Source organism: Suncus etruscus, chromosome 15 (genome assembly GCF_024139225.1).
Source record: "Suncus etruscus isolate mSunEtr1 chromosome 15, mSunEtr1.pri.cur, whole genome shotgun sequence".
NCBI classification, from domain to species: domain Eukaryota; kingdom Metazoa; phylum Chordata; class Mammalia; order Eulipotyphla; family Soricidae; genus Suncus; species Suncus etruscus.
Genome location: NC_064862.1, coordinates 61,265,605 through 61,286,300, shown reverse-complemented (window position 1 = coordinate 61,286,300; position 20,696 = coordinate 61,265,605). Strand labels below are relative to the sequence as shown.

The window sequence follows — 20,696 nt, the reverse complement described above, 5'->3', positions numbered from 1 at the left end:
GGGGAGCCAAAAAGCAAAGTGGACACTGCAGGCAGGAGAAGGAGGGTGCTAGCGTTTTCAGTAGCTGTCGCTGCAGTCATTCAGGCTGCAGAAAGCAGGAGGATGCTGGGGCAGCCTCTTAGAAAAACCTTGAGGCCTCCTGCCCCCCCCCCAATGTCCTAAAATATGGAACTGAGGGCAGGAATCCTAGTGGGCTGCTCGGATGAGAGCACAGAAGGCCGAGTCACAGTCTTAGGAGAGCAGAGTATGGGCTGCCTGCCCAGTACACAGCAGTGCCAGGAGACCCCCTCCTGCTGGGACCAGTGCTGCATGCCAGCCACAGCAGGTACCGCAATGCCAACCTAGCAGGTACTGCAATGCCAGCCACAGCAGGCTCCACAATCCCAACCACACCAGGTGCTATAATGCCAGCCATACCAGGGTGCCATAGTATCAGCCATAACAGGGAACCCAGGATGCAGAGTATCTGCTGCATCCATCAGTTCATGAGTCTGAAAAGGGGAAGGGACAGAAGGAGCAGGACTGCCACTTCCACACACGTGGGCCCAGAACCCTGGAGAGGCTTTTCCCTAGGTCCTGACCACTGACTTCTCTCTTGATGTGTGACTCTGGGCTTTGATTCTGTAAAAGGCGTGGCTGTGTCTGTGTGTGCTCCGAGAGTAGATAACGCTTAGCTGGGGTTTACTCTTTGTGTTGAGGACCCATGGCTGTTCCCCAGCCTCCTCTTTGAGCATGTGTGAGGCAGGGGAGACAATGACTTCCTGCTAGTCACTCCTCCAGGATGACTTACAGTGGGCATCGCCCCTCACATGTCCCAAAATTGATTCCTCTAGACCCAGTGGGTGTTGGGAGGTCTGTGAGTAAGCAGTAGAGCCCAGCCCGGCTAACAGGGTTGCAACAATCCAATGTTAAGTCAGTGTCAGCGACCCACTGCCCTTGGCCCATCACCAGGGCATGGAGGCCTCCAAACGTGGTCAGAGTCCAAACCTCTATTTTCACATCTAGGTTTTCCTCTGTCAATTAAGAAATGTGGGGGGTTGCAGGAAGGGCCCCTTAGGGCCACTTGCTGGCCTGGCCCTTTCTGAGCCAGCCCTGTCCCTGCTGTGAGTTGCTGACCCCCTATCCAAGGTCACAGGCAGATCCACCCAAGGCCTGCACCCCAAAAGAGGTGACAAAAGAGAACAGAGACCAGGGTAGGAGGGCCAGTGACAGGCAGGAAGGGGCCAGAGTCCAGAGCAGGCAGAAAGAGTGGGGGCCAGGGGTGTACAGGTAAGGAACAGGTAAGGCATGTGGACTGCTTGGGGCTTCTTGGTGACCGCTGTTTCCCATGTCTCACTCACAGCTACCACCAACCTTTGCATATTCTCTGTATGTAGCCCTCGCCCTAGCAAGTGAGCTTGCGTGGTCCCCTCTTCCTCCTCACCCCCAGCTCAGCTCAGGACTCAGGGCAGCATGTGCTGCTCCTTCCCTCATTTGGGGTGATAGGTAGAAGCAAAAGGGCAGCATGTGAGGGGCATGCATGCATGTAGCACATGGTTGGCACACTAAGGGACACCTCAAAACCCCCAAGCAGCTCAAATGCACCAACCCACCCAAGCCCCTAGGCAGGGGTCTCAAACTCGTGGCCCACGGGCCCTTTGCGGCCCTCCGTACAACATTTTGTGGCCCTGTCCTAGAGGAATCTTTTTTTGTTTTGTTTTGTTTTAGTTGTTTGGGTCACACCCCCCAATGTTCAAGGCTTACTACTGACTTTGCACTCAAGGATCACCCCGACTTTGCCTCCTGCGTCCCCCAGGTAAATTGAGTTTGAGACCCCTGGGGGTCTTTAAAAATTTATATTTGAAGCCAACATTTGGAGGCTGCTGTGATTTGCATCTAAGGAGAACTACTACAGCATTTGTGGGAGACAGAAACAAAGAGACCCACTTTACAGCTGAGGACCCCAAGACCCAGCATGGCAGGAACACAGCCATGCCTGGGAGGGCCCGGGTCAGGTGGGCTCCCCAGAGGCTGCCCCATCCCCAGCCCAGGGTTTCAGGGTGAGAAGACACCCCGTACCCCTGTTTCCTGTTGCCTGTCCACCCGACAAAGACTCTGCATCCTGCCTGAAGCGCCACTCCCTGTCCTAGACAGGGACTGGCCAGGGAGATTCTGGGAACAGAAATTTGACGAATGGCTTCACACATATGAAACAAGAGAGATGACAGTGCACAGACCGGGCGAGGCCCCAGATGCAAGGGATGAAAAATGGGCCTGATCCATCTCACAGGCTCCGTGACAAGGAGAAATGGATCAGCCCTAATAGGGGCTGCAGTGGTGGGGCCGCCTGTAAATAAGCCAGACGGAACCGAGTTCTCGGGGGTGGGGGGAGTTGTACTGCTGGAGGGTCAATGTCTGGATAGTCCTGTGGGAGGGTCAGTACTAGGATGGTTCTGCAGGAGGGTCAGTGTAGGAACAGTCCCTCAGGAGGGTCAGTGGCAGGCAGGACTCAGGTTCTGGGGAAGGTGAGACTCCAGGGTCACTCCAGCTCACTATGCTCCAGGCTGGCTCCAGGATAGAACACTCAAGTGCCTGTGGGAGGAGTGTTCAGCGCTTTCCACATTTAGGCTGGGGGACCCTGGGCAGGGAAGAACCTCCGGGGTCTCTCTGCAGACTCGTTCCTGGTTACTGCCCGTTGCTAAGCCTTGGGAGGGTCAGGAAGGTCAGTGCTTCCCAGCTGTCCCCCAGTCAGAGGTGCCCTTCAGGGCATCAAGTGTACCAAGCCTGGACACTGACTCCCTGTCTCCCTGTCCATCCCAGAGAGAAATGACTCTGACCTAGGGACGGACGCGGGCCTGACCATGCTGAATCCAGGTGTCTGCCAACCCCGTTCAGAGGTGACAAGTCCCAAGGAGAGGAGACCTAAGCTGGGAGCCTGAGCTGCCCTCTGCATGCCACCCTGTGGAGAAAGCAGCACTGATGTCAGCCGGATCCTACCTGCTGAGAGGACCCTGCTCCAGAGACCCCCCCAGGGACCCCATTTGTGAGCCCTGATGCTTGGCAACTGGGTCAAACCTACCCTGAGCCCATAGCAGTGTTTTCTCTACTCATGGAGCTGGTGTGTGCCAGTATCACTGTCACTGACACAGGAGGCTTCTCTGTGGTGACATCTTCTGGGTCCTCTTGCCTGAGCCCTCTACCATGTGTTCCCTAAACCAGCACACACAGTCTTGTTTGTGGGAGCACAGTCTCAATCTTCATAGGCAAGTCCCCCTTGCTTGCCTGTGCTGTGCTTTGAGGGGCTGTCCCCTACTCTCTGTCCCAGGTCCCTCCTCATATCTCTTCTTCCTAAGAGTACCCACTATCTCCACAGTTTGCCTGTATCTCCCTTCAGCTGCAGCACTGTCTCTCATTCCCCAAGTCACAGAATTGTCCAGCAATGATTCACCTTCTGGCGAGCAGCCATTCTCAGTTCAGGGCTGCCTGGACCCACCTGGGCAGTGTTTGGGGCCCCTTTACTGGGCCCCTTCAGGGCTTTTCTGCTCTCCTTGCCCCTACCAAGATGGAACCACACCCCCACCAGTGGAGGATGCCCAGAAGGTCACTTACCAGAAAGACCACCCGTAGTCCCAGGAGTGGGGTCTCCAGTCCTCAGGGCCGAGGCTCACGGTGACCTGGAACACCTGCGTGTACATCATGTGGGCCACCATGCCCAGGAGGCCTGTGGGGAGTAGAGCCAGGCATCAGCAAGGGGCACCCCACAGCCCACTTTGGATACTGGCGGGATGGAGAGGAGGGTCAGTGGGGATCAGAGGACAGGGGGTGGCCCAAGAGCAGCAGGGGCCCTGCAGAGATTCTGCCAGAACCTAGAGGGCAGATAAATTAAGAAGGGGCAGAAAAGCAAAGTGTACAGGGTCTGTGGCACTCTGTCCTTGTGGCGGCAACTTTCTTCTTGAGGCACCAAAGCAGAGGAGCATGTGCCAATAAAGCTTTATTTACAGAGGCCAGAGAGACATTACAAGAGTGACAGCATCATCCCTAGCAATCACAAGGTATGAGTCAGATGGACCTGAGCACAGCCAGGGCCTTGATAATCCCCAGCTGCACAGGACCTGAGCAATACCTGAGAATCTGACTAAGGTCTGAGTGGAGATTCTAGCACCACCACCACCACCACCAACCTCAAAGTCACTTGATTGATTGCTTTTAGGTCACAACCAGCAGAGGTCAGGGGTCACTCCTGATGTGATGCTGGGGGTCGAACATGCCAATCTGTTCCTACAGTCCTGAAGTCACTTTGCTCCAGGAAGCAGGCAAGATCCAGAGAGAGTGGCTGCTTTGCTGACCCCCGCTGGGTGTCCATAGGTCATGTGCAGAGAGCAGCGGCCAAGCATATTTTCAGCACTTTGGACTCCTAAACTCATGAGTGGTTTGCACCAATCTTCAGAAGAGTGGCGATAGTGGGCACACCAGAAGAAAGAGAGACAGGTTCCATGTCTCTCTCGCTTGGTACGTATTGAGATTGTGGAACAAGGACGGTTTTCTGGGGTCCGTGGGTTAAAAATCTCTGATTTTTACTTTGATATCCAGGAGAAGGAAGCAGCACCAGGCAGCTCTGGAGGCCCCTCCAGACCCTCTCCCTAAAGGGAGGACAGTCTTCAGGAGTGTCCAAGAGGGGTCCAGAGTGCCGGCAGCTACCTAAACCAAAAGGAACTTTTTGGGGTGGACCATGGCAGTGGAGCCCTTTTGGGGGTACAAGTATGGCAACCCAGTACAAACCTAACTTGGTACTAGGGGCCACACCCAGGAGTGCTCAGGGGTGACTCCCAGCTCAGGGTTTAGTGGCCCATTCTATGTCGGTGATAAAGCTCTGGACTTAAGGGCTGAGAAGTTCCCTTCTGGCACTTTAAACTCATTTAGGTTTTGTAGGTTCACTTGGAACAAATGCTAGTGAATGATGAGGTTGATATCTAACCTAAGCATTTCACAGGGAGTGATGATTTGAGTCTTCCAGAACACGTCCTCCTATTCCTCCACAGTGAACCGTCATACCATATCCTGAGCTAATCTGGGGCTATTTCCTGGATTGTTGTTATGTTTCCTCTCTCTCCTTTCTCTCTCTCCTCTTTCTCTCTCATACACACACATACACCCTGCCTCTGTTTCTTTCTCTGTGTCTCTCTGTGTCTCACTCTCTCACTCTGTTATTCTCTGTCTCTCTCTCTCTGTCCCTCTCTGTCTCTGTCTCTCTCACTCTCTCTGTCTCTGTCTCTCTCACTCTCTCTGTCTTTCTGTCTCTCTCTGTCTCTTTCTCCCTTTCCCTTTCTCTCTCCCCGCTCCATGCCAGCACTTGCATGAGCATGGAGACCAGTAACATTGCCGCCTGCCCCTACCGCCCACCAGACCCTCTCCCCAAACCCTTGGCTGCAGCGCTACTTCCACACACCTGGACGCTTGGATCTGTTACTTACCAGGATCCAGGTTCTCTCCCTGATGAGGAGAACAGTTCTGATAGCACCCCTAAGCAGAGTAGGAAACAACAGAGTTGCCGTCCCAAACCTCTCCCCTGTGGACGCAGAAAGCCAGACTCAGCCGTTGGCAGAATAAGTAATTTTAGAAATTGTTGGTTTAGAAAAGCATTGATTTCTCCACTGAATTCCATTCATTCCCAAACACAAAGGCCACGCATTAAGAAAATTCAATAAGTGAAAATTACAATATACTCAGACAATTGAGAGATTCTGGGGGTGCAGGTAAAATAATCCCTCTCAAGGATGACCCTGAAGGCATGTTTTTTCAATAGAGCAAGTGTCTTGGGTCAACACATTCATAGGGCACACTTTATCCCATAGACCCACCCACCCAGAGTCACACCCATCCAGCACCACACCCACCTCCGAGCATCATGGTCCTTGCCCTCCCCACTCCCCAGTCAGCAGAAGAGATTATTTCCCACTCATTAAGGGAGACTCAACTGGCTGCATTCCGCACCCCCAAGTGAAGGGTAGGACTATGCTCCCTGCCCGCCCCTGGGTCCATTTCTGTCCTCACTGTCACTCCCTCCTAGGAGACTTCCCTCATTTGTGCTGAGACATGAGCCAGGGACAAGTGTGGAAGAGCTTCCCATTCAGAGGAGAGGCCAGACCCCTCCTGCCCTGCTGGTGCCAGAGAAACTGAGGAAAATGAGGAGAGGAGCCTTTGGGGGGTTTGAAGGGGCTCAAGGGAGTAGAGTGTCCACCTGAGCTTACTCTAGTCAGAGGTCAGTGTGTGTATGGACACAGGACAGGAGTGGCAGGTGGGAGAAGGTTCTAGTAGTAATGGTTGAGACTTTAATACTGGAGCCATACCAGGCCTTTGGGCAGGAGAAACCCTGGGCAGGGACTGGGAGTGACCCCTGGGCAGGGACTAGGGGTGAGAAACAGAGTGAGGGGTCAGCAGATTGGGGAAGGCCAGGCCATGGGAGGAAGCCCAGGCCTAGGTCTCAGCACAGGTGAGGGAAGTCACCTATGAAGGAGTAAGAGTGAGGACAGAAAAGGACCCTGAGGTGAGCAGCAAGCTCTGTGGAAAAGGGGAAGAGCTGGCACCAGCTATGAAGGCAAAAGGGAAGAGAAGGTTCTAGAAGCTCAATAGGCTGTCTCTGCTGGAATCTGGGAAGGAATTCTCTGTGCCAATTCCCAGGAAGCATGACACAATCTGGGGGAGACTTTGTTCAGGAATCCTGGGAGACCCTGGCAGCAGCAGGAAGTGGGCTCTTGGCCTCTGGAGGAGTTGACCAGTCCCCCATTGACATTCTGAGTCCCTAGCAGCTCTTCTCCATTGGATAGTCCAATGGTTTACTGTAAGAAATGGCACATGTGTGGGAGAGGGGATGGAAGAGACATGGGTATCAGCAGAAAAGACAGGGGCACAGAAAGGGAGTGATGCCAGAGGGGAGAAGCACTGTGATGAGTATTTAGGGTGGCCTGGTGGCTTTCTAGGGCAGCACCCTGAAAAAACCCTGCCAGGTATGAAGAGAACCTGGGGAAGATATGAGGGCCGTCAGGTGTGTCCCCATCTGAGTCAGGCTCAAACACTCAGGCTGCTGGGGTTGGAACAAGTGACCCTGACAGAGCACAGAGGGGGGCTAGTCCCCAGGACAAAGTTTGAAGAGCAGCATGGGGGATGCTAGGTACCAACGCATGGCCTTCTGGGCCCTGTGTAGAGACTTCCGATCCAGTCTGTCTGGCAAGGTTGGAGGCAGTGATGGCTATGGGGAGATGGAAGGTGGTGGTCCCCAGCAGAAGTGGGGAGCAGCAGCAGGGGACAATAAGGGCCTTGGGGTCAAGTGCTTCTAGAACTCTCTGGTCTTAGGCTGCCTTCAAGGTGGGGAAAATGGTGGGATGGTCAGACAGGGTCAAACTCCTGCTACCCCTGAAACACAGGGAGGAGGGTCTGCCTCAGAGCATCTTAATCAGCCCAGGGCAATGCAGGCACCAGTGCCCCGTGCCCCTGCACACTGTCTCCACGCTGTCCTGGGGCAATGGAACACGGTCCCTTTGGGGTGTGCCAGAACTGCTGGAAGTCTGTCCACATAGACCCATACAGTCTCCCTGTCCCATGGTCTGACTGCATAGGACTGTGCCCCACAGTCTGGAAGCATAGACCCGTGCCCCATTGGCTGCAAAGACCTGTGGCCCCTTTGTCCCCTGCCCCTGTCCTGCCCCAGGAGGCGAAGTCAACACTGAAAGCCCAGATCTATTTTTACAGCATGCCCTATTTATAGCTGCTCTCCTGAGAACCTGCCTCTCACAGCCTATTTCGGGGCTTAGACGTTTCCTCACATGTAACCTAAATATGTGAAGTTCCACTTTGCGCCGACTTCTCACTCTGTTCTCTTGAGGGCGAGACAGGGGAGCTGTTGGGCATTTATATGGTGGAATTTCAGGAGGCAGTGTGGGTAGATCCTCTCCATCTCATCTCTGGAGCATTCCATCACCTGGGTACCCTCCACCTTCCCCCAGGCTTTGTCAGGACCCCTAGACCTGAGCTCTGGCACCTCTGTCCCTGCCATTGCTTCATTTCCCCCTTAAAGTGGCCAAATTAGCAATGCCACTTAGCTGGAATCTTCCTCTGGGTCATGGCTGGCTGAGCTCCAACAGTCCTGTTCACCACAGTTCCTCTGTGAAGCAGAAAGGGGTTCAAATACTCCAGGGAAGGGAGAGGATCTGCCACTTCTAAACTACCATTGGGAAATCCCAGGACAAATTGGAAGTGGGGTGATTTATGGTAGTTGATATATCCCTTCTCTGCAGACCTATGATCTCAGGGGCCCTCCCTTTGGGGAACAGGTATAGGTCTCCTGGCCTGGGCCACAGCTGTGTGGACAAGGAAACAAAGGCTGCTTCCAGCTTTGGTGCTTCAAATGCTAAGCAAAGGTGCTAAGTGAAAGGTCAGTGAGAAATGGGGGTGCAGAGAAAAGGAAACAGGAGCAGGCCCACCTTTGTACCCCCTCATGACAACCTCAAGCATAGGATGGAAATGGTGCATCATGCAGGCCTCCCAGACTGTCTGTCTTGGGTGGAGGCAGCCCACCTGCCTCTTAGGAGCATCCTGAGGGTAGGGCCCTCAATCCATGGATACACTTAGACTTGGTCATAGAAACCATTGCTCCAGTTGGAGAGATTGTAGGAGAGTGCATGTATGACTGACCCAGGCTCCATCCTGGCACCCTGTATGGTCCCCAGTACCACAAGGAGTGATCCCTGAGCACAGAGCCAGGAATAAGCCCTGAGCACTGCCAGGTGTGGCCCCAAAGCAAAACCAGAAAAGAATCAACACTTGCTTTGAAAAAAAACCAAGATGGGGCCAGAGAGATAGCATGGAAGTAAGGCATTTGCCTTTCATGCAGAAGGTCATTGGTTCGAATCTCGGAGTTCCATATGGTCCCCCATATCTGCCAGGAGCAATTTCTGAGCATGGAACCAGGAGTAACCCCTGAGCACTGCCGGGTGTGACCCAAAAACCACAAAAAAAAAAAGAAAGAAAGAAAGAAAGAAGAAAGAAAGAAAGAAAGAAAGAAAAGAAAGAAAGAAAGAAAGAAAGAAAGAAAGAAAGAAAGAAAGAAAGAAAGAAAGAAAGAAAGAAAGAAAGAAAGAAAGAAAGAAAGAAAGAAAGAAAGAAAGAAAGAAAAGAAAGAAAAGAAAGAAAGAAAGAAAGAAAGAAAGAAAGAAAGAAAGAAAGAAAGAAAGAAAGAAAGAAAGAAAGAAAGAAAGAAAGAAAGAAAGAAAGAAAGAAAAGAAACCAAGAGCTGAATAGATGCACCTGGAAAGCTCAATAAAAAGCATCCCTACGGCGGGCACAGGAATGGCTGAGAGTGCAGAAAAGGGGCTCATAACCTTTTATGTCAGGAAAACGACATCTGACACCATGTGTCATTCCACAATGGAGCACAGGGAGGCACAGGACCAGGGAGCCCAACCCACCTCTCAACAAGTAAGATCAGAAACTCCCTGGGATCCAGTTATTTCTCCAGGTGCTCAGCCAACAACACAAAACACACAAATGTAGGGGAGAAAGCTCAATTGCCCTTTGATGAGGGGGAGACATGAGGTCCTGTATTCATGGAATTGGGGGTCCAAGGGAGTGGAGCCCCAAGCTCAGGCATAGTCACTGAAAAGAGATTCGGGTTCATTCCACAAGGGTTCTTGGAGAAAACCCATACTAAATACCTTTTGGGGCTATGAGCTAATGCACGGTCAGCAGAAGGCAAGGGGGAAGGAGTGACCTGGAAATGAATATAGGGCCATTGTGCAATGTCACCTCAATAAACCATACTTAGGGCACTTTTTAAAAAATAAAATCCTGGTAATCCTTTATAATTTTTGTTGTTGTTATTTGGGGGGCACACCCAGTGGCACTCAGGAGTTACTCTTGCTCTATACTCAGAAATCGCTCCTGTCAGGCTCAGGATTATAGGATGCCGGGCTTATGGGATGCTGGGGATCAAACCTGGGTCTGTCCCAGGTCTGCCAAGTGCAAGGCAAACACCCTACTGCTGTGCTATCACTAGGGCCCTAAGGGCACATTTTCATTGTGATATGTCTAAATACACATGAAGACTGAAAAGAAACTGATTATGGGCTCCCCTGACTTCTCACATGGACCTCTCATAGTGACAGTCTTGATGCTCATAAGCTCCCCATACCACGAGATCAAGCTGGTGATTTGGAGGAAGAGGAGAGAGTCCCCTTGGACCTTGCTGTGGATCTGAGGTGGGGAAGAGGAGGTAAGGCAGCAGAAGGTACAGGGAATATGGCTGGGACCCCCTTGTCATGAATGTGACCCCAAATGAGTCACATCCAGCCCTTTTACCCATGGTTTCAATCCAGAAACCCACATGCCAATGGAGCATGGTAGCAAGGTTTTCCCTTGGACCTCTGTCAGGGTCTCAACCACCCAGAGCTGCACCCAGACTTTGGCCCCTGCTACTAAATGGAGACAACTGTTTGCTCAGCCAAGTATGGAGCAGAGTGTGGGCAGCAGAAGGAGCCAGTGAAGATGACAGACAGATGGACAGAGAGAGACAACAGACAGACAGACAGACAGATAGATAGATGATAGATGATAGATAGATAGATAGATAGATAGATAGATAGATAGATAGATAGATAGATAGACAGACAGATGCTGTCTCCAGTATCTCTCTGCTAGGCAATGTTGATGCCCCTCTGGGCTCAGGACCCTTGGGTGGGAGCATAGATCTGTTGCTCACACCAGTCTCCCTGATGGTAGAAGGGGTGGATGAAAGTATAAGGAGTGGGCTGGAGTGATAGCACAGCAGGGACAGTGTTTGCTTTGCACACAGCCGACTGATATTTAATCCCCAGCATCCCATATGGTCCCCCAACATTGTCTGGAGTAATTCCTGAGCACAGAGTCGCCAGGGTTACTTTGGATCCAAGAGCAAATAAAAAAACAAAAAGAACTATAAGGAAGGAGTGGCCAGGAAGGGAGAAAAGAGGGAAAGGAAAGGAATGGGGGGAAAGTCCCTCACTCCAGGGTCCCTTCCGATGAAGCACATCCCTAATGTCTTGCTGCACTCAGCAGATGTTGCATGTGGCCACCACACAAGTGAGCAGATAACAGATAGGGTTCACCTCACTGAGAGGAGATTCACCCCAATAGCTGAGCAAGCATCTGTGGGAATCTGGGGTCTTCTGGGCTGGAGAAAGACTAATGGGTGTTGATCTCCAGGTGGGGGTCATAGCCACACACAGCCCAAGCTCAGAATGTTAGTAGGTAGGGTCACTGGCCCAGCATTGGAGGTCTATGCTCTGGGCTTGGGCCAGGGCATGGTGAATTTCATCTCAGGGTGAGGAAGGGGAGCCAATGATCAGGGTAGATGAGTGCCAGGCTGTCATAACCCTTCAGTACTGCTGTCTGGGTCTGGACAAGCCTTGGTTTGGGCTTCCAAGCACTACAGGGGTTTCACAGCCTCTATTCATGACATCACCTCCCAACAAGCTTCAATAACTATAAATGTCTCTGCATGACCCAGGGGTCACTGGGAAAGCCTGAGCGAAGGGAAGAAGCTCTCCCATCATATGCAAGTGTTCTCGGACCACAAACATGTGTCTGTGAGGGCATTTCTGCCCATGTCCACAGCACCTCCCATTCTTTGCAGGGATCAGCCTCTGGTTGTCTGTCATGACAGAAGCTCCCTATAAATACATTTAAGTTTCCTAAAGAAAAACATCAGGGAAGCATGCCTGTAACAATGGTGGTGTTGGAGGGCACAGACACAGGAGGAGAGGACAGTGAAGAGCAGGTGTATTTCCCCTCCCCACAAAGTACCTGGAACTTTTGTAGGATGGTAGCCTAGAGAGTACCCCATACCCTCACAGATCCATGTCTTGACAACTGCAGCTGGACACAGCTATCAGTCAGAAGCTGGTGCCAGGGCGGTCACCATGTAGCAGGGGAGAAAAATCTGGAATCTCATAGTGGGGCCATTGAAGGGAACTTGTGCAGAAAGGCTCTGGGGTGCTGAGCTGTGAAGGGGCCATAGAGGAGGCAGTTTCCTCAGAATCTGGACAAGGGTCTGGGACTCCAGACAGCCCCTCATTGACCTGGGCCTGTGCTCTGAGGCCCAGACAGACCCTCACTGGCCTGGTCCTGGGCTCTGGGGGCCCAGACAGCTTTTGCCTTTTTTCTTGTTCTACCTCAGTGTCTGTCTCTCCACTTTGGCTTTTTCCTTTTTCTACATCAGTCTCTTTCTGTCTCCTTCTAGCATTTTCTTTGACTCTCAAGTTAAGTTATATATATCCAGCTTACAAGCAGGATAAGTCATGGCATTCAGGTGTTGATCAGTGGGCTCACTCTCACCCTCTCTGGCCCACAAAGAACATGTTTCTTCTCAGAGACCTAGTATGGTTTGGGGTGGAAGCTGCGGCCCTTTCTTATCCCACCCACCCCATCACCCACCTCAACTTAGCACACCCCTCTGCCCCCTTCACATTCCCAGAAATGCTGATCCTGCTCCATTGGCCACTCAGGTTTCTATACTGCTCCTCTGCAGCCCACAGTGATACTGCCATTCTGCCAAATTAGTGCACTGCTCAGAGCCCAAGAAGCCGACAGCTCTTTGCTCTCCAGGCACCTTAAATTTGTGAAACACTCAACCAGCCTTCATCTCCTGTAACCTGTGCTTCATCAGGAAGTCAAGGCTTGGTCATATCCTATGTAACAACTAGAGATGCTCAGAAAGGGACAACAAACCACCCAGAGTAACAGCACACAAAAAAGATGCTCAAAAAAAGATGTTTACCCTTTTTGTCACAGATGGTTTACCTTTTACATCATAGACTTTTCATTCATCTACCTATTGACCTACCTATCAACTCATCTACCCATTCACTCATAATCACTAATCCACTCAACCACCCACCCAATTATTCATTCATCAGTCCAACCACCCATACAACCATCCATCTATCCAACCACCCAATCATCCATCCACCCAATCATCCATTTATACAACCACCTACTCAATTATCCACCTAACTATCCATCTATTTATCTTTCCATCAATCCACCATCTATCCACACATCTACCTATCATCCTATCCATCTACCCAATCATGCATTTATCCAACTATCACCCAATAATCCTCCACTCAACCACCCATCCACTGATACTTCTATATACCATCTGTCCATCTTTCCATCCATCCATCCTTACTTCCATCCAGCATTCATACATACATTTATCCATCCATCTTTCCATCCTTCCACCCCCCCCCCTTCCACGTATCCATTCACATACCCACAGTACTGAGAATACACTTCTGATAAGCCAGGGTCTCTAAAGAGCACATTAGACAAGCCAGGCCCATGCCCTCACATAGTTTATTTTCCTAGAAGGAAGAGGAGAGAGTTGTACTCAGAGTTTTGTCAGTCTAGGAAAGGGAATTGGGAGGGCAGTGAGAAAAAAGTGATTGGATTAGAGTTCAGGAGTTTGTCCAAGAAAGTTGGGTGACATTTCATGTGACCTGAAGATCTGGGGGTAGTGTGGGGAAGAGGCCCAGGTGGGAAGCAGGGTAGACATGAAGGCTCATGAGGACAGGGGTGTGGGGAAAGGGAGAAGGCTGCTGGGGCTTCTCACTAGCCTGCTGTGAGGGCAGTGTCTGTGCCTACAGAGCTCCCACAGGAGGTGTGGGTGCCATCAGCTGGACGCTCCCAACCTCCAGGGCTCACAGAAAGACCCAGACATGAGCAGTTGAGGGTCCCTAATATTCAAGGCCAGGAGCCTGGCCTACCAGGGAGGACAAGAAGAGACCTTGGCATCTCCCTATACCCTGAGACCTCCAGCCTTTCCCACTTGGCAGTGGTGGGGGACTTCTCCCCTCTAAGAGGCCTGTGTCTCAGGCACATGCTCCCGGGGATCCAGTAGGGACCAGGTTGGGACTTTCAGAATATGAAGGATCAAGGTTCTGCAGGAGTTTGAAGCTCTGGAGGAGCAGTAACTGGGGAAGGAGGCACCAGGCTGGTAAGGGGGCTGGGGCTCCCACATAGAGACCCTGCCTGCTCCAGAGTGTCCCAGGTGAGACTGACTAGGCCTCTGGCGGTAGATCTCTAAGACTCCCTTCTCCTGCCAAAACACAGGACCCCAACCAAAGTGTTGAGCTCTAGTCCCAACTCTTGAAACACCTCTCCTTCGCCATGTGACCACGTGTCATAGCCCGACACACACACACACACACACACACACACACACACACACACACACACACACACACACATACACGTGTTGACTGTGCCTCTTCCTCCAACCCACAGGCCACACAGATTTAGTTCCAAAAGACAGATAAGAGCAGAAGTCCACATTTTGCCCCTAACACTTACTGGCCCTGTGGCCCAGGTAACTCTGCCTCAGTTTCCCCATTAGTTAGAGGACTGTACCATACTGAGGACTGTGTGTACAGAATGGTTTCCAGGATACACCAACTGAATTTGACTCTTAACTTTGTCTCAGCTGTCCACGGACAAGTAACTGAGCCTCACGGAGTTCTCAATTATAACTGTCAGAGCACATTGGTCTGAGTCTTAGAATTCAGCAGAAAGCAAGAATCTGGTGTTCATGGAGCTACACTGTGGGGAGCCATGCTGGAAGGGGAAAGGGGTGGGGTGGGACAGTTGCTTTAGATAAGATCACATAGGTTGAAACTAGCACTAAGGGCCAATCAGGGCCAGACCAGAGAGGGGAGAGAAGGAATGGCTGGAGCTCAGGACAGGCAGAGGGGCTGGCAGTGGGGTTGGAAAAGAGCAGCCGAAAGGACTCGGGCCCCTGTCTCTGGCCATATCTTTCCACAGGAGAAGCATACGTGGCTGACTCAGTGGGTGCTCTCCTTGGGCCAATCTGGGCCCTGATCCTGCGGGCCTGTACAGCTCCACCTTCCTAGGCAAACACTATGGCTTTGGCAGCTCTGCCAGCCACCCTCCCTGAGACTGCAGTGGGCCTGCAGACCCCATTCATTGTCTAAACCGCCCTCCAGGGGCCCAGCTCCTGGGAAAAGCACCCAAAAACAAAGATGGGCCTGCAGAACTTTCCAGGCATGGAATCTCCATCAGGGGAAGTATCGGCCACAGTGTTGGAGCTGCCGCAGCCATCTGCCATGCACACCCAGGGGATAGGGGATGGAGGAAAGATGGGCCCCCCGGGACAGCTGCCATTTCTGGTGCAAAGGCTCCTAGGAGACCCAGGAAATGGAGGGTGCAGAGTACCCAGAGGATGCTGGGTGGGAGCTGTCAGGGCTGAAAAGTTTCCTCACCGGGAAACTCAGCACATGGGACCTATAGGGACACACTCAGCCAGGTAAGCAGACCCCAGCAGTCACCGGAGCGACTGTGGGATTTGAGGGAAGGAGAAACAGAAACCTGCATCCTTGCCTCCCTTGACACTGAACAGTGTGACGTCACTGCCTCCCCCACATGTGGGTGTAGCAGCAGAGAAGGGAGAGGGGTCAGGGGTGTCATTTCTCTTCCATCCCAGCTGTGCAGGGAAGAAGGCCCCAGGGAAATGCAGTTCTCTGAATATCTCCTCAGACAAACCAGACACCAGTTCTTTGGCTTTGGGCCTCGAGGCCACTCTGAGGTCCAACCCTGGCTGCTGGCTGAGAGGCCCCAGGCCTTCTCAGCCTGAGAATCTTGACCTGCTAATGTCCCCCCATTTCTCTCCCTTTGCCCTGACCATCTTTCTCTCCTGCCTCCAGCCTGGTTCTTCTCTGTGTCTCTGTCTGTTTCTGTCTCTGTGTGTGAGCACATTCTAAGGACCTCTCAGTTCTCTCCTCATTCATCTATCCCTTTGTCCTCCCTTGTAATGCAAGCCTCATACCCAAAACCCCAGGGTACTGGGAATCCAGGTCTGGAAGAAATACCAGCACAGAAAATAATCCACAGATTAGGAAGATAAAACATGTTCAGGAACTTCTACCACAAGCTGTCTGCAAGCAGGCAAATGGGTATCACCAGGCAGATAGATAAGCTGTGGGATGGAAACCAGAAGTCTTTCTAACCCCAGGTCTTTATTGGGAGAGTAGGACCACACCTATAGGCAGAGAACAGGTAGTAGGGGGCCAATCCAGAGATACTTCCTGTGGGACAAGAACATGCAAAGAAGAATTATACCGAATAAATAGAGTGCTGGTTAATCCAACACTCTCTCACTCTGTTCTGCTCTCATACTACTCTTTCTTCCCTCTCTGCTCCATGCCGCTCCCCAGACCTGACTGCTGCACCCCCTCACCATGGATGCCCCGAATTGAAAAGCCAGACAGTGGCCCTTGGTGACTGTCGCATATGCTCACTCAGCCCTCACCACCACCTAATATGGTCCTATTGGGGGGCAGGACATTAACCCTAACCCTAATCTGGATTTACTCTGGGTTTCCCAAAGACCAGGGTCCCGAACCCCACTTTCCTTACTCTATGGTGTTCACTTGACAGTTACCATACCAGAACTTTTCTTACCATTTTTATGTAATGTATTATAATTCTGGCCTCCGCTTTCCCTCAAAGCCTCACTCTCTGGTTGGTCATGTGTCTGAGGCTACCTATGCTGGTTGATATGAAAGACCCAGTGGGTTTACTAGTCCTTGCTTCTATGAGAAGGCAAAGGCCACAATGGAACTTCAGTGCCCAGGTCCAGTCTGGGGAGGCCAAGGATAGCCACCTGCTCAGCCCCACCCCCTGGGTGTCGTGACCTTCCCCCTGACTGGGTCCGGCTGACAGGCCCTTCTTCCCTCCTAGAATCTTCAAGCTCCTTTACAAGCCCTAAGTCAAAGTGACTCCCCCACTCCTTCAAAGAGCATTTATTAACTGTCCATTATATGCAAAGCACTGGGCAGGCAGGCAGGCAGGCTGGGGTGCAGCTGTTGGGGGGAGCGAGCTAATGAGGAGGGTGACTGAACTAGTGAAGCAGAATCAATCAGGACAAACACTCAAACAGAAAATGCAGAGCTGGGATCTAAAACGGGCAGCCTGCAGACTGAAGCCAACCCGTAGATGTTGGCTTGAGCTGTAAAAAATGATGAACATTTTATTTTCTGCCAATGTGTAAAATTCTGGAGGATTTCCATTAAAATATGGGCATTTGGCTTTTATTGTTAAAAAAAAAAAGGCAGAAAATCTGGCAGCAGTAAACTCAGCTCAATGAACCCCCGATCCACAGAGACCCACAACTCTAGAAAGACTCCTGCCCATGGAGATCCCTATCCTAGGAAAACACTTTGTCCTATGGAGATCCACAATCCAGGGAGAGCTTCTGCCCATAGAGAACCCTGCCCCATGGAGACCCTGATCCAGGTACCCTTGCCTCACAGAGTCCTTCTGACAGAACTGTGGGAGCTGTCCCTGAGCTCAACAGCTCCCAATGCTTCCATGTTGCTTCTGAAGTCCCTCTCTAGAGGTCACATCCCTGGCCACTAGGAGCGCTCTCCTGCAGGCTCTGACAAAATTGGGAGAGAACTTAGACACAGAGAAAGGCTTGGAAGACAAGGTAAGCTTCACACTAGGTGTGAAAAGATCTAAAAAAACAGCTCCAGGGAGTGTGGAGAGCTCAGGCAGGGGTTGGGGTGGCATAAGCAAAATGGGGTACCCAGGTTACTCAGTTCACCAACCTGATGGGACTCCTGACTCTGGCTTTGATTAGGTAAAGGGAAGAGATAGGAAATAGCCCATAAACATGGTTACCACTGATCTAGATGAATTGTGAGGGCCGGAGAGATAGTGGGTAGGATACTGGGTGATTGCTTTCATGAAGCCGATGTGGGTTCACTTTTAGGAACTACATATGGCCCCGAGCCCCACCAGGATTGAGTGATCTCAGAGCACTGACCAAGGAGCACAACTGGGTGTGACCCAAACCAAATCTAAACATCCTATAATCCCCTGCACAGACATTGCAAAACATAGCAGCAAAGCATTCCACTATCCCTGAGCAAACATGTCTATGCCTACACAGGACTGCAGTGCCCTGAGCTTTCACACACTAACACTGGTCATACAGATGCTGAGTACCTGAGGGGGTAAAAACAAAGAGGCACAAGACCAGCAGGAGCTTAGGAACATGTAGAGCCAAGAAATGAGGACCGAGTGACCAGTGGGTAGGTTACTACCCTGTGAAACTCTCACTGTAATCCAGCTATGAGGCAGATGCCACCCCACCAGAAAGTCACAGTTGCCATGGTCAACACAGGAAGTAACAAAGTATAGCCAGATTCTCCATAGGACTTTGACTCTGGGACTCACCCCAAACCTTTGTTTCCTATAAAACTCATGTCATTGTCTGTCTCAGAACCTCTGTGGCTTGAAGTGTATGGAGAAAGACATATGTGAGCAGACATGCCTAGTGAACTAGCTGCTCTGTCTCTCTAGGAGACTGCAGGGTCCAAAACCTTTTTCTGGCCTATTCTCAGGCTCACACTTGCCTTCTCTAGCGCATGGGGCAAACACACTCAGACTCATGATCTCGGCTTCCCCAGCCTCTTCCTCCATCAAGTTCATCTCCCTGTTCAATCCTACCTCATGCCCCTTTTTAGTGGGGTTCAGAGGTTCAAGAAGGTGAACCACAATCCATGAGGCATTATGGCTGGATCTGTTCAGTTCTAAAGACCACACTTGTCCTACTAGAGTAGATTAGTAGTAGACCGCATCCCCAAGAGCTCCAACCCCAAATCCCACTATGAGACCTCCTGAGTGTCAACAGGTATGGGGTTTAGGAGTGAACAAGTCCCTTCCCCTATACCAGGGCTTCTTAGCCACGGCCTGGTCTTACTCATCTCCTGAGGGATGGGTCTGCATTTGGAGATGCTTCTGGTTATTAGGAAGAGGGGTTTGCTGTTGGCATGGAGGGGGCAGAGGCAGGAAAAGTCATCCCCAGCAGTGTCATGCCAAGGTGTAGAAAGACTGGCTGAGGAGGGCAGAGGAAAAGCATCTCTCCAGAAAAGCAAGAGCAGGAAAGGAACAGGGAGGCAGAGCAAAGGGTAGGCAGGCCCAAAGAGGTTGAGTTGCCAGAGGGAGAACCTTCGAGAGCCACTGAGCCACACTCTGGAGATGCTGGGGAGGAGTCTGAGTCTTCACTTTACAGTGGACTGACTGCCAAGGCTTCTCCTACTACAGCTTCTCCTTCCCCAACACTTAGAGGGTTTCTGTGCCCTTAGGAAACTCTGCAATGGACTGGCTTGAGGTATAGTCTGGGGGTGTGGGGAGACAACATCCCACTGGCACTGTCTGGTTTGGATGGGGCCAAGACAAACCTTGAGAACTTTCCTGTCAGTCATTGTAGACCTCATAGCCCTCCCCTCACCTCACCTCCTCACCTCTGTTTCATCACATGTTGAAGACACACACTCAAGATGCTTCCATCATTTCCCTTGTATGTGACACATGCTAGTGATAGCTCATGCATGCACACACATACACACAAACACACACTTCTTTCTCCAGTGAAATGCATGAGTTGGCAGCAAAACTACTAGAATATGGGAAACTGAGTCAAAGAAAACTCATCTGGGCAAGGTGGCCCTAGACTGTTTTTTTTCCCCCAAAGCCTCAAGATAATGCTTCAATTTCCCCTCCTGTTAAGGCTAACACTTCACTTTGCTTAACTTTTCAGAGAAAAGAAGGTATGAGGCAGTGCCTTAAGAAAACAACCCTTGGGGCCAGCGAGGTGGTGCTAGAGGTAAGGTGTCTGCCTTGCAAATGCTGGCCAAGGAAGGACTGTGGTTGGATCCCCCAGCATCCCTTATGGTCCCCCCAAGCCAGGGGCAGTTTATGAGCGCTTAGCCAGGAGTAACCCCTGAGCATCAAACGGGTGTGGCCCTAAAAACAAAAACAAAAAAAAGAAAGGAAGGAAGGAAGGAAGGAAGGAAGGAAGGAAGGAAGGAAGGAAGGAAGGAAGGAAGGAAGGAAGGAAGGAAGGAAGGAAGGAAGGAAGGAAGGAAAAGGAAAGAAAGAAAGAAAGAAAGAAAGAAAGAAAGAAAGAAAGGAAAGAAAGAAAGAAAGAAAGAAAGAAAGAAAGAAAGAAAGAAAGAAGAAAGAAAGAAAGAAAGAAAGAAAGAAAGAAAGAAAGAAAGAAAGAAAGAAAGAAAGAAAGAAAGAAAGAAAGAAAGAGAGAAAGAAAGAGAGAAAGAAAGAGAGAAAAGAAAAGAAAAAAGAAAGAAAGAAAACAGTCCTCGATGGAGTTATATTGTTTTTACTTTCTCATTCTCATTGCTTGTTCTGGGACCCTTTCACCCACCCTCCCCTTCTAAAATCTCCCAGCTACTTTGTTTCTGAAAACCCTTCTTGTGACTGCAGACAAGATGGCTGCTTTGGAAACACGCATCTGCCTTCTTTCAACCTTCCTGCTGGTTACCACTAAAAGTTCCTTCTCACCGACACCCTCTCCTGATTGATTGGCCCCGCAGCAGCCATGGAACAGGACCTATGCAGTTATAACCTTAGCTTTGCTGGACATAAAAGCAGACTCCACTTCCTTTCTTTGAAGCTTGTTTTCTCGCCCATACAGCTAGACACCCTCCCCAACTTAAGTTGCTTTCATGCCAAGAAAGCTTTCCTAGCCAGCTGCCCCTGCGTTTCCAAATGTCAGAGCTATTTGATAGATGCCCACTAGAAATAACAGTTTTAGATCCTGCAAATGGCCAACAGAGACAAAGATTCTATGTGTTTTTGTTTTGTTT

General features: G+C 51.0%; 1 protein-coding gene across 1 annotated transcript in view; it reads right to left on the bottom strand.

Annotated features, from left to right (window-relative positions):
* GSG1L (GSG1 like) overlaps positions 1 to 20,696 on the bottom strand; it is a 163,516-nt gene that overhangs the window by 25,064 nt on the left and 117,756 nt on the right. The window contains exon 4 of the mRNA XM_049787815.1: positions 3,589 to 3,700. Coding sequence (XP_049643772.1) covers positions 3,589 to 3,700 — 112 coding nt within the window. The remainder of the gene's footprint in view (positions 1 to 3,588; positions 3,701 to 20,696) is intronic.